This window comes from Rhopilema esculentum, chromosome 7, assembly GCF_057945365.1.
Source record: "Rhopilema esculentum isolate cy_ngs chromosome 7, ASM5794536v1, whole genome shotgun sequence".
In the NCBI taxonomy this organism is placed as follows: Eukaryota; Metazoa; Cnidaria; class Scyphozoa; order Rhizostomeae; family Rhizostomatidae; genus Rhopilema; species Rhopilema esculentum.
In genome coordinates this window covers 11,140,902-11,154,941 of record NC_142821.1, presented here as the reverse complement: position 1 = coordinate 11,154,941, position 14,040 = coordinate 11,140,902, and the positions used below count along the sequence as shown (strand labels likewise).

General features: G+C 35.3%; 1 protein-coding gene across 1 annotated transcript; it reads left to right on the top strand.

Annotated features, from left to right (window-relative positions):
* Positions 1 to 264: 264 nt before the first annotated feature.
* LOC135683623 (uncharacterized) lies at positions 265 to 13,674 on the top strand. The gene is made up of 13 exons (XM_065198931.2): positions 265 to 607; positions 1,682 to 1,825; positions 2,494 to 2,601; positions 3,692 to 3,823; positions 4,797 to 4,891; positions 5,568 to 5,637; positions 6,462 to 6,486; positions 6,743 to 8,337; positions 9,433 to 9,546; positions 10,048 to 10,122; positions 10,645 to 10,702; positions 11,619 to 11,724; positions 12,379 to 13,674. Exons 1-13 carry the CDS (start codon positions 464 to 466, stop codon positions 12,551 to 12,553), a joined length of 2,841 nt encoding a protein of 946 aa, XP_065055003.2. The 5' UTR covers positions 265 to 463; the 3' UTR covers positions 12,554 to 13,674.
* Positions 13,675 to 14,040: the final 366 nt, after the last annotated feature.

Here is a 14,040-nt window from a genome sequence, read left to right as displayed (position 1 = left end):
CCCCCATGGGTTTACATCGTTTTGGACAAATCTCGAGGAACATATGTTAGAAAAGTGTGGGGTGCGGACCCCCTATTCCCCCCTTGGGCACACCGCTGTCCGCTACGCACATGTTAAAGTCCCTACCTTATCCTTCATCTCACTGTATTGCACTTTTCTACCCTTTACTTCCTTTTCTGCTTCAATTTTCTTCCTGTTTTCAATAACGCTTTCTCGTTTTCTTCTAAACCCGTGACCATAATGTCATTTTCATGTCCAATGGATTTCTGAGGAACAAGAGTCAGCCCGTCAGGTCATCTATTTGATTGTGCCGGGCGGGGCCATAACCAAAAAAGACTGAAACCAGAACCGCCAGAAGACGCACGGCACAATTCCTGGTAGCGGAACATAGCTGGTCATATGACATGTCCATGTGACTTAACAAAAACATATTGAGAAACCGCCTGCTTGTTGATGTTACAAGATGCAGGTAAAGGAAATGCGGGCAAGCGTTCGTGCTGGCGCGTCGAGGCCAGAAGACCATGTCTTTTTCATTTACGACAGAACTGCTTTGAAGAGCGAATGGGATGATCCAGAAACTGCCATACTGTTTTTCTTGCCTAATGCCGTAAGTGACTGGTGTTATATGGAAGTGAAAGCTAGGGCCTAGGCAATATCGTAACAATTTTTTTTCGCTTACCAGTGATCACAAAATATATTTTTACTCGAGATTCACTAGGAAAGGCTACTTGAACTATATCTCACATTCAATCTCATAGAATCAGGATATTTATTTTGATATAATAAGAATAGATGATATGGCAATGTAGCTTTTGTTTTGGGGTTGGTCCTACGGTCTTCTACGAAATCTTTGACCTCTGGCTCGTATACCTCAAGATAGCTGAACACTTTTTATTGTTAAAGCACTTTTAGAATATAACATTCAGAATTATTAATAATAAATTCAAACGTACCTCTTGTATGAAACACATTTTTTGGATCTAAATTCCATATAAAGAAGCAGGTAGTTATTAAAGTTGTCGTGCCACTCTAAAAGTCACAAAAATCCTTTATTTCCAAGCAAAAGAAATTTTGTGAAGGGTGCCACCATGGCTAGGGGCAAGACAAAATTTGAAAGTATAACATTTTTGTAAGCTTTCTTTTATCATAATGCCAAAATGTCAAGATTGCTCAGGAGTTTAATCAAGCCCAGCACCATGGTAAGCCGAAGGAAAAAATTGAAGGTTTGTGACTGGAAACTCCTGCAAAATATCTAATGGAGATGCTAGAATTTGGCTCCATAGCATAAACAGTTTGTATTTGACATGATCATGATAATAGGCGGTTAAGGTTTTGCAAATTTTTAGGAACACATTTAGCAAGAACACATAAACATAAAAATATCAACAGAAAAGCTATACTACTAAAAATGCATCCAGATTCGGACCAAATTTAACATGAGAAAGAGAATAGCATGTATGGTTGGTTCTTTGTTTTGATTGGTTTTGAATTTTCTGACTTTTTTAGGAGTCAGATTGCCTTCAGTGTCCCCAGATTCCTGGTGGGCACGTCCCCCAGGCATTCATAAAAAGGCATCAAAGAACTATCAAATATGTTTATGATCGTTCTCCTGGTTTTGAAATTCATTACAAAGCAGTGCTTTCCCAACAATGTCTCTAGATTTTGGAATTATCTTTTTAAGGTGCCAATTAAAGATCAATGCTCTCTATGTGGACAACTTGTGGGGATGGTGTCCTTTTTTGAAGGGCTTCTTGTTGTCCCACCAAGGATATTCAAACTCAAAAATGGAAAATTTGCAATAAAATGTGTAGACAATTTTGTCATGGTATGTTTGATTTTTAGCAGATTTCTTTGTTTTTGTAAGCTATTTTTCCTTTTACATAAGTATGAATTGTTTTTCTTCTCATTTTTTTAAAATTTTTGTACATTTATTACTCAATACTGATTGAAAGCTGTGTCAAAAGATTTTGTATTTTGAGGCATTTCTCACTGTTGTTTTGTGTTTGTGTGAAGATTGCTTCAAACTTATGCTCATTAAAAAAAGCGTTAAGATGTTTGGGGAATACTTTTGGAAGAAAGCTTGCAGTTAAGTCTTCATCAAAATTATAGTCCAACATTACATTGACAGCACCTAAAACAGAACATGATAAGAAATCTGATATATTAGTATGTTTGCAATACGTTGATATATTGTCTATTTAGTTAGTATGTATTTTAATATTAAGTGATCAATTTTTATCTGTTATAATTTTTATCAATTATATTATCATGTCAAACATATTTATCATCTTTATAAAGTTAGATTTATCAGCAAGTTGTATTTTGTTGGTTATAATAGCATCAAATTTTCATTCATCATTGTTTTAACATATCTTTAAGAGTTATTGCTGTATCTAATTTTTTCAAATTCATATTTACGATGTTGTCAATAGAATTTATAAGCTTTTTGTTATTATTCAAGTGCCTGACATTTTTCCTCATACTTTTTTCTAGGCTCTTGGTGGCAAACTATCAGATGCTGATAATCTGCTTTCTAAGCTATTGTCAGATTTGTACAGTGTATTCCAGTTTTTTCACAAATCCTTTGATTCAGTTTTGCAGGTAAGTCATTTGTAATGTTCAAAAATGTTTTTTTAAATTGTTGTAATTTGGATTTGTCATGATGAAAAAGTTTGTAGAAAGGAGTAAAATTGACCGAATACTTTTTCCTCTTTAATTTGAGAGAAATTTGTTTATGATAACCATGTAAATGTATGTTTATCTTATCTGTTTTACTTGTTTACTGTGTGGTGGTCAATATTGTCATAAAAGCTCTTGAGCCCATTCCTTTGATGGAGGAAACAATTAAGCCACAACTCCAGTTGTGAGTGTAGCAGTTGCAAAATGCTAAGGAGGCTGAGTTTGGATCTTGCAGCGATGTCATTGCTTAAATGAGTTAGAACTACCTGAATGCAGCCTGAAATGAATTAAATATTGACTGAATAGGGGGCTGCAGCCTTTCTTGCCCCTATGTCTCGTAAGGCATTTGTCTTCAATGACTCAACTATTGAGTGCTTGGGTTGAATCTCTTGGACTTTGCTTCCTGACCTTATTCTCTGCAGTTAAAGTAACGACTTGAAAAGCTGAATGAAATATTAGAATTTTCTGTATCAAAATTGAAATTATCACAGGATTTATTGTAATTTGCTTCATTTTCAGATAAATTTTCATACTGCGAATTCGCCAGGTTGTATAATCAAGTGAAATCATAAGTTTATTAAAACGATTTCACCCAACTCTCCTAAGAGAGCTACAGTTAAATCCAATCAAGTCGTTCTCCTTTTAACTTTGGATTTGAACTTAGTCGAACTGACTTTTAATTCTCTTTTTCCACTCTTATGAAGTCAAAAAACATACCCCAGATAAGTTAAGACATTTGCTAAGAAAGGCAGGTTCCTTACCCTGTTGAAGTTCCAACTAAACAGGTTTCAACTGTAAATGTTATGTGCTGATCAAAGGATTACATTTAATCCTTTTAGGAAAATTGCCAGCACCAAAAATATTGGAACCTTTTTTGCATCAATATGCACTTAAACTATGCATCATTTGCGAAAGATTTGTTTAAAATGTTGTATTTATATCTTAGTTCCTTCATATATTCTATGCTTCTATGTAAATTTATTTAAAAATATCATATTAAAATGTCTTTCAGGAAGATAAGCCAATAGATGAAGTCAAAAGAAGGATGATTGAAATTTGGCATTGCTATGTGCCTTTTGTCAGACACTACCGCCAAGACACTCTTGCATTTTTGGATACAGTGCAGTATTTGGATTTTGGAAAGGTAAATAGTTGCTCTCTGTTGCTCTGTTATTTATGACCATTAACCTTACTTTGCAGTTGTTTCTTATGACGTCGGAATGATTTGTGTACAATGTCTTGGGTAGATAATTCCACCAATGTCATTGTAAAAAAATTTTGAGTTATTAGTAAATTAAACCTATATTTTGATTTGAATGTAGAAATGTATCTTGCTGTCCACAGTCAAACTGTCCGGCCGAAAGTACTATAGCAAAAATGGTGGATTGCTCTCATCTTTCTTGCTTTATTGTTTGTCAAAATCTGTTTCTCAAAGTTCTTATACATTTTCAAGCTAGGCTTAGATGTTCAAAATGTTTTCAAAAAGATTACTGTTTTACCTGTCTGTCATAAAGCGTTCTTTGTCATAAAGGCAAATCTGTACACACTTTGTTGTATAGAACAGGACTGTATATAGAAAAAACTTAATTGATCAAAAAATGTAATTCCTAGGGGGGTGGGGCAGGAATCATTCTCTCTGATGTACACATCATCCAACACCCCTTTAGAAGTAAAGCTTTTTCTTGACAACAAGGAAAGCTCCCATTCAATCTTGTGAATGTCCTTTCTCCTAGACCAAGGTTTTACCAATTTTGCTTGTCTGTTTTATTTACCTCTTTCCATGCATTTCCCAATGCTTTTCCTGTATCCTTTTCTTCCCTATCCTTATTTTAAACACTGCAAAAATTGAGCCACCTCCATATTCATAGCTGTGGAAGGATATTATTTAAATCCCACGTATTTGGTGTCTTCAAATCCACCTTACAAAGCCGAATCTCTAAGCACTCTTTGCTGAGGCATTCTACATTTTATTATAATGAAAGTTGATCTGTTTAATCACTCCATTATGAACTGACACACATGACCGCTTGCATATTTACCTTCTATGCTGCTCTTTTTTATGATACTATTTTAAAAAGGATCATTCAATATAATACAATTGGTTCATTTCCTTTTAGTATGGATTATTTACATATTTAAAGGCAATGCAAATACTGGAAGCCTGTCAGCGACGCACACAAGCACTTTGTGGTTGCATTATATCAAAAGAAAAGTAACTGCTTTTTAATGCTATTCTTACCAATGCTTTCTATTCTTTGCAATTAGGTAGTTGATTAATTAATCAGTGCTTAAAGCAGACAGAGATTTAACAATAATTTGAATTGAATTATTTTAAGGTCCTAAATTCCAAGCCTTTGTAAGGACACTCCAGTTACTGCAGATGTGCTTAAAATTGGCCCTTAAACGCTCTGTTATTCAGTAATGTCTCATTATTAGCTGTTCATGTGACTGGGGCATCTATTTTTAAAGACAATATTCCTCTGACTTCAAAAGTTTAGAGTAGATACTACATAGGATGCGCCACCAAAACGTTTTTGAAGCCCTTTGGGATAATGAGTCAGGTTGAGCCACCAACGAAGCAAGGGAGCAGAAATAGGAGTTATTTTGTGCAAATCTGACTTTAAAGGGTTTTTGTGAGGGTTGACCTTCTCGTTTCCCTGACATCTGCCCTGAGTGAGTCAAAACTTTTCTTCAATCTTTTGCCAAACATCTTCAATATAGGTGTGGTAACTTTTACAGATCATATACACCTCGAGATTCAAACGATTTTACATCAAAAAGTGTACGAGCCATAGAATTGGAACTCTTCATTTCTAATGTTTTACTTTATGTTTTTTATTCAAGCTATTTTTATTCGTTTTTCATTTGTTATCCTCATTTGTTTCAAGGGTTGTAGCATCTCAAGTCCAGCCTGATATTCTTCGGTTTCTTGCTTTCCTAAGGCCTTCTCAAGATCACGTGAGTTGCTTTGTTAGCATATTTTTTATTCATGAATTAGTAAAATGGCGGAATGCCAGCTGTAAGACCCCTTAAATGGCCGGAAGAATCAATCGCTCTGACCAAACTTTGCATTTGAAGGCGGCACTACCTGCAAAAATCTCCAAAAGAGATGATGTCTCGTTGTCTAGCCTCAATTTGAGGAAGGGTCAGGTCGTAGACTACAGTTCCAAGCGTCTCTGGCATGAGTAATGAGAGTCGCTAGCTCTCTGTAATTCCAGGCGTAGGAATCGCGAGGTGTGGATACAACAAAAGAAAGGACCAGGACACTTATAAGCATAGTTCCTCAGTGTCCTAAAAATTATCTTCGGAAGTTTGGTAGTGACAAATGCAATGATAAAGAAACATCATTGCTGGATATGCACAAATAAACGGTGTGGGCCAATCAGCTGGTTTCCCTCAGAGTAACTCAAATGATTTATAAATAAAGTCAAATATGAGGTCGTAAGTGTATAGCTAAATTCGTAGCAGGAAAAAAGATAAATTCGCTTTTTTCTTGGAATCTTCAACTATATGGGGATAAGCGGTCGCTGATTGGTCAAAACAAGAACCAATCAACGCGCCATTCTTTCTGTCACGTGACCTTTGATCCGCATCTGGATATAAACTTCAGGTTACCTTTAGGCTTTATTCAACGCTTATACTCTGAGGAACGTCTGATGAAATGTGATTTAGTATGTTTGTTTTCGTAGTACCAAAACTAAAGACTTTTCTATATTTAAGACATTAACAGCATTCCAGTATTCACATGATTGTATTATCGTAAAACCCATCTTATTTTCCAGCTTCCCATTTCTCATTTAAACATTGGTATGTACTGTTACTTGATATTAACTGTTTTATCTTCTATGATTGCCTCGGTGCCAGCTGTATTGTCAATCTCTTTATTTTATCTACTTTTTTAAATTGTTTGGTACATTCTCATCATTTGCTAATAACTGTTGGTAAATCGCCAAAGTTTTATGAAGAAGTATTTTTATGATAGCTTGACGTGAATCCGATATTGCCAGGGGTAGTCATGTATTAATGAAGCAATATTTTCATTTTATCATTTATTTATTTTTAGATGGAGACCTTCCACAAGGTGTCCGAATATATCCAGTATATGTCCGAAGAAAAGTGTACGAAGAAATCTTTGAAACTTCAAATCGCACGCCATATTCGCTTATGAAGAATAAAAGGAACCGGAGAAATTCATCTGAGAATGACATGGAAGCAAGATCTCTTGAGAGACGGTCAGACCGCGTAGATGAATTTTTAAGTAATATTTCAAAATCAATGTCTCTAGGAAGGAGCCTTGTGGGAAGATCACCTGATGATAAAACGTTGGCAATGTCAACAACGTTTGGTTTCAATGAAGACAAAGATAGTGGGGTTTTATCTAGGGATTTGAATATTTCAGAATCAAGCTCAATCAGTGACCAGACAGAGCTCAGGTCTCGAAAAAGCACAAATTCGTCTGCCAACATCGATTTTTCTACCTATTCTAACCTAGAAAGTGATTCGTTGGATTGGCATAGCGAAAAAGCAAGGTCGAATTCCTTCGATGGATCCGAAATTGACGCTATTTTAGAAAAGAAATTTGGAGGGAATCTAGAAGATCTCAAGGAAAGTGTCCGGAAGTTTAACCTTTGTTATAAAGAAAACGACGATGGAACGGATAACAGACAGTCTAGGCCTAGCCAAACTTGGTCGTCGCAAGCGGAATGGACTAGTAATGATGACGTCACGCCTGTAGGTGACGACACGACAATCAATGCATTTAAGAGAACTTGTGAATATATTGAAAAATGTAGCGAAAAAACAAAGAACGATCAAGCTGATGACGTCAGAGTTGATCTAAATAGTCAGAAAATGGACTGTATTTTTAGTAAGAAAGTAGATAATGCTTCAGATAGTATAATTCACGAGGATACAACTATACGGACAGATCAAAACGGTACACCTACTGAACTTGGTACTTTGTCAGTCGATGACACCGAAGTCAACGAGAATGAATCAAATCGTCTTACTCATGTCAATACGAGCTTGAATAGCCGCGACAAAGATAAAATGTCTAGTGATTCATCTAGATTTTTAGTTTTGGCAAATTTTGAGCATCAAGATCGAGATACCTCTGAAAACTTTGTTAATGAACAAAATGATTTGGATGGAGATATTAAGAAAGTTTTATCAAAAAGTAGTGATTGCAAATCAAACGACATTGATTCTGATTCAGCGTCCTTAGCGTCGACTGATAATAGTAACCTACAGAGTTCATGTTCAGGAATTGTAAACGAATCGTCTTTAAGCCGAAACGTATCATCTGATATAGCGTCAAGTTTCGAAGACAATAATCAACCAAAACCAGTCTTACACCACATTGACACAAAGATAAACGAGCTTGCTTGTAAAGAGTATGATAGAATTAAACCTACAGGAAATACCGTTTATTCATCACAAACGCGGGAACAACGTAAAAACAGTGCATTTGCTGATGCTGTTGTACAAAAACTCAAATCAGAAAAGCTCCGTGAAAACGAGGTTCATTTATCAGGAGACGATGGATATTCAAGTATGGATAAGGATCTAGACAGACAGCGAAACGAGGCCACAGAAAAAGAAGTGTCGCAATCTAGGGATGAATCAAATTCTGGCTGGACTAAAGAAACCTTGCTTGAGGTATGTTTATTTTTTTCTTCAGAGGCAATATGGAAGTTTAAATGCTTTTTCTTTGATTATAGATCTCCATGTCTATGGCTGCCGCCCCCAGGGGGTTTTCAGGTAGCCAAGCAACCCCTTGCAGCTCTTTTCAACTTAGTGTTTCTTCAGAAAAAGAAATAAATTGATAATATTTCTCCATTTAAAACACGGCAAAAACTTAAAACGGTGTTTTTAGCACTCTAAAATTTGTGCCCCTTTTTCAACGGCCAACTGGGACACCAAGGAACAGCTGTGTTTTCTCTTGGGAAGTCAGCCTTCTCCCCCAGGGATAACCAGTATGTTAATGAAAGCTGAAATTGTACAAGATGAACAAGTATTCATGAAAAGTATGCTTTGTCATTCATCTTGAAATATGACAAAACCCACCGAATTCCTTTGTTCCTTTAACCAGCAGCCCCTTCATCATTATATGGGATGCTTCCTGTGAAAAGCTGCTAGATTGCTCAGGACCAAACTTTAATATGACAGGCCAGTTCTCTGAGAGTGACAAGAGGTGCATGTTCTCTGTATTACTGGGTGTAGAAACCACTAGGTATGGTCATATAGTGAAACAGGACCAGGACACTGCTCGATAAGCTTAGCTTCTCCGTGCCCTAAAGCTGACTTTGTCAATCTAGATTTGGAATGATCTAGACTCAGAAACAAAGCTGGCACCCCATATCCCCTGTTTTAAAGCTAAGTTGAAAATTTACAGGGTTCTCAAAAAAAAGTCGGCCTTATTTTCGTTTCTTTACTTTTTTTATGAATTAGATGAATTTTTATATAATTATTCATTTAGTCTAAATGAATTCATACTGTGCACTGGTTTTTTTCACAAGGCCATTTGTAAAGCAGATATTAATTTCTGAATTGTAACCCTGTATATCTATGTTAAGATAATGTAACAAATACTGAAATGCTGTGGTGAATATTAAACTTTAAATACTCCATTAAAATTCCCTTTTTGTATGCTGTAATTTTGTGTCATTGTTTCCTAACACAGTTGGATTTTTCGATTAAAATCGGGAAACTTTGCAGTAACCTAGTGGTTACTCCTGTTTTAATCTTTTGCAGGATGAAGATGATTTGATGACGTTGCATCTCTATGTCCAATCGAATTCAAACACCGTCCTTATAGTGTTTCTTGAACCTCAGTCAGACTATGACCAGAAGATGCTACGCTCTATAGTATGAACATTGATATTTAACTTCTTCAAATGATTCTTCAATGATTTTAAGATGTCTTAGGCCCTACGCCCATGGTAACGGATATATTTTGTATCTTATGTATTTTTGTTGCAAAGATCACATCAACATCCTAAATCGTTGAAAAAAATTCCTGTGCAAGACTGTAAGACCACGCACATGGGAAGCTCATTTCTTCGATTAGACTGTAAAGTTTCTTATGAAAAGAATAAATTTTGAAAAATGGCCTGATAGTTTCTTATAAAATTCGTTTTCTTGTAAGATGAAAAAATAGCAGGACCAGAAAAAAATAACGACAATTATGAGTTTTGTGAACGAAGGTATTAAGCTGTTTGTGGAGCAATGTTTAAGTTTAATAACTAATTTTTTTCTGGAAAAGTGCATTAAGTCATAATACAGCAACAAACACACATAAATCAATTGAATATTTACAAACATTTTAGAACGGATTTTTCAGAATTCTTTTTGTCTCTATATTTTTAGTACGAAATCGTTGTTGCGCAGTTGGGAGACTTGGAACTTGGCGTCCAACACTTGCTTGAAAACACAGAAGCAAATGTAAGTTTATTTGCACGTTTAATTGCGTTGAAATCGGTGCTGAGTTGAATTTTGATGTGAACATGGCATATGTTTTTATTTTCAGGTTAGGATTTAGTTAGATTTGTATGATTTTCCAGTTGCTGCATCATTTTGTAACAGCATATGTGTCTAGAAAAGGAGGCAAAATGTTCGTGATAATTCAAAGACCTCGTTTCATTTGCATCTTTTTTACTTTTTGAGGGCTGATGCTCTCCGATAAGTCAAACAAAGAAACCAATCAGAAGCTTATTTCATTATTTCAAGTCATTTTTTGCCAATATTTGGATATTAATTTTTGTCGCTTCTGGGCGTTTTTCTCTGAGCAGTTACTTGCAGGCTACCTTTTTGTGCAAATCTCGACCTGCATTCTTGTAATTTTGTGAAGTACTCAGTTCGTTAGTACTTGTCAATTCTTCAATCCTGTTGATTCCTAAACTGTCTTGCATTTTCCAATAAGCTTCCATTTTTTAACCCTAGTGACCAGCATTTTTTTACTTCTAGAAATACAGCGATGAATTCGTCTACTTAACCTATAACAGTGAACAAAAGACGCAAGCAGGTAAGTCTCTCGATTCAATTACGCTCCAAAAAGCACACGAAAGATCTAATACCATGGCACGTGTCTGCTATAAGAGCGAATGTGATTGGTCAGACTCAGTCTGTCATTTTGCAAACATCAAATCAAATTAGAGACCTGAGATTTCGCCCAATCAGATCCTGCAGCAGATTTATCACATGCAAGAACTTGAAATTGATCCATAACACCTTTTCATCCACTGTTTAGCTCAAATCCTATGCTAAAATTCCCTATTTATGCCTTATTTGAAAGCTTGAAAGTATTCTTCTTCTTCGTGGTTGTCTGCAGCGAGGCAGGTTTAGCGCCACACGCTCCAACCATCACGATCTTCAGCTCTACGCTTGATTTCTCCATATGTTTCAGTTCTGCCATTTTCTTTCTTACGCCAATGATCGAACAATGTCATTCTCTTCCTTCCTCTGCTCTTTTTGCCGCTTATCTTCCCTTCGATGACATCCCTTGAAAGTATAAAGTTATCAAAACCTTTTAATATGAGCCTATCCTTTCCTTCGAGTTAGGGGCATCGAAAACTTATGTACATTTTACAGTAGCCGTCGTTTCGTATTTATAGAGACGTTTTTAGCAGCATTTAAAGACCATCTGGTTTTCTCAAACATGAAAACTGTTTAAGTCTTTAATATCCATTATTTAGTACCTCCAAAGAGTCAACAATAGATACCCTTCATAAGACCAACAATAGTTAACACTTGTAAACAACTTGTGCCTCGATCCACATCACAACGTCTGTTTTCTTTATCTTTTTTATCGCATATCGCTTTTCTTTCCCTGTTTGCATCATTTTTATCCCGCAATGTATTTTTAAGCCAAGCCATTTCCATTCCAACAATATCAAATCACTTTGTATGTGTACTTAGTCGTTTTTGTTTTTTATTTCCAGGAAACTGCATGTTCATATCCCAAAGGGATTACATGTTTGGCAATGCAATGGCAACTTTGCACGCGCAATTTTCTAACTCAAAGACAATGGCTGAAGCTACGTTCAGGTGGGTTTCTTTCTTGCATTTTGCATATTATTCTTCTTTCCGTATCTATGTGCTGGTACCACCAGATTCTTTGAAAGGGTATATGTGGTCACATTCTTGATAAATCCAATTTCTTTATTTTACACATTGATAAATTAACCCTTATCTAGACTTTAATTTTCTGTAAATACATTATTTGCAAGATATTTTGTCTTTTTCTATCCAAAAATGCTGAAACAAGAAATTAATCGCAGGTTTTGCAGGTTTCAGTTGTCGCTGCTACACAGCCCCTCTACGCCATAAGACACAAATGTCCATTTAACGCACTATCATGAGATTATTCTACTGTTGGGTGGAATTTTCCCTTCTATAAATTAAAATTTCTGCATTTTTTTTCAAAATGTTGGCATTTAAATCTGGTCTTTTATAAAGCCGATTTTTTATGAAATTTCAAAATTCATTGTCAAATAGCAAATTATCCAAAACGTGTGACAATTCTGGATTCACTTTTGTCTCTGTTTGTTTCTGTTTGTTTCTGTTTGTTGAAAATTAAGTTGAACCCGGTTTAATCTAATATTATTCTGCAATTAGCGCCTAGCATATCAACTGACGCGTAGCCACAAGATTTTGTCGTCGCTAGACCCCCTTTTAATGAATTTATTTATGAAATTTCAGGGATTACAAGACTGCAGTTTATGGAAAACGCACGAATCACCAAGAGACATACTACCAACCTCGAGGAAATTATAAGCCGATACAGGGAGCACCTACGCCATATGATGGTTCCTGTGTATTGGATCGCAGGCTTAATAGCAAATTGCGAAAGGACAACGTTGGAATCATTTTATAGTGATTAGTTAAGGTTCTTCGCAGGTCTTTTCCGGCAGCCATGGCAAAACTGGATAGATATTTCAATCAATTATGTGTCATATATGTCACAGAGCTTGGTGACTGGAGTTGTTGCCTGGAGACAATTCTGAATCGTCTGTTATTGCCTAGGGTCTGTTGCCTCCTTTGCTAATATGACATCCTACAAAATGTGTTTTCTATTTGTGTTTGCTATAGCTGCCAGCTTTTCACTGGTCCTTGTCATAATGCCCAAATTGCTCGGACTTCTTGATCCATTGGCATATTTTCCTCTGAGGTATCATCTGTGATATTTACATCATCGTCACCGCTGTAACGCTTAGAATCGAAGAAGATAGAATTATGTTTTAGAATTAAAAATAAATCATTAGATATTTAGATTTGAGGTGTTAAGCTAAATTGTACGTGATTCTGTTTAACATTTTTAGAAGTGCCAAATAATTTAAATGGCTTTGAATGAATTTTTCACGCAGTGCATAATTTGATCCTGTTTAAATTTTAAGACATTTTCACGTGATCTACATGTAGTTATTTGTTTATTTAGAATTTATAGTTTGCATCTAAGAAAGAATGTTCTTATTTTCATTAAACAATTGTGCAACAATCCTACAAAATTCATAACCTAACTCTATTTATGCATTGCTAGCAATTTTTCTCTATTTTTCTCTTACTTTATATAAACAATTTTTCTATCTTTTATTTCAAGCCATTTTAAATCCATCCGCAGTTGAATATGTGTTAGATAATTTAGATTTAATTTATTCCTATTGCACCACACGATAATAAAGTTGAATTTTTATAAAACATCTGCATACTATCACAATCAAAATTATTTGCGTACAGAACACTGCTTTAATATTCATTGCAATTACTTCTACGTGAATAAATTTCTGTACTGATTAAAGCTATAGGTTTCTTGTTACTCTTAGATATTTGCACAAGAGTAAAACCACAAGATATTTGTCGAAAATAATTTACTAAATTCCACGTCTTATTTCTGAGGTTGAAGAGGAATTATTAGGTAATGTCTCATATGGTACATACACTCATAAATGAACAGAAAAAAAATCTAATTTTATCAAGTTGCTTTGAAAAAAGCAAACATTTTATAACATACTAAAAGATTTTTGTCTGACACTCCTCAGAGTATAAAACGTCAGAGTAGGGGTCCAAAAGAACAACCCTTACTCTGACGTTATATACTCTGAGGAGTGTGAGCCAAAAAGCTTTAAGTATGTTGCAAAATGTTTGCTTTTTTAAAAGCCATTTTCAAATTCTGTACCGCCAAAGAATTGTTTAAATATTATTCTTCGCACGAAGATCCATCCACTAGGACACTTGGCATGAATTCGCCTCCTAGAAGGACATTGTATTTGCTATATCTTTCTTTGTTCAATTTTTTTTCAAAAACTTAAGTGAAGACATGTTAAACGTAGATGTTCTGCAAGCTCCTTTTCAGCATTTTAACAA

Coding starts and splice junctions, on each gene's coding strand:
- LOC135683623 (XM_065198931.2), top strand. CDS start 464: ATGCAGGTAAAGGAAATGCGGGCAAGCGTTCGTGCTGGCGCGTCGAGG. Junction 5,638..6,461: donor TAAGGCCTTCTCAAGATCAC/GTGAGTTGCTTT, acceptor CTTATTTTCCAG/CTTCCCATTTCTCATTTAAA. Junction 6,487..6,742: donor CATTTCTCATTTAAACATTG/GTATGTACTGTT, acceptor ATTTATTTTTAG/ATGGAGACCTTCCACAAGGT.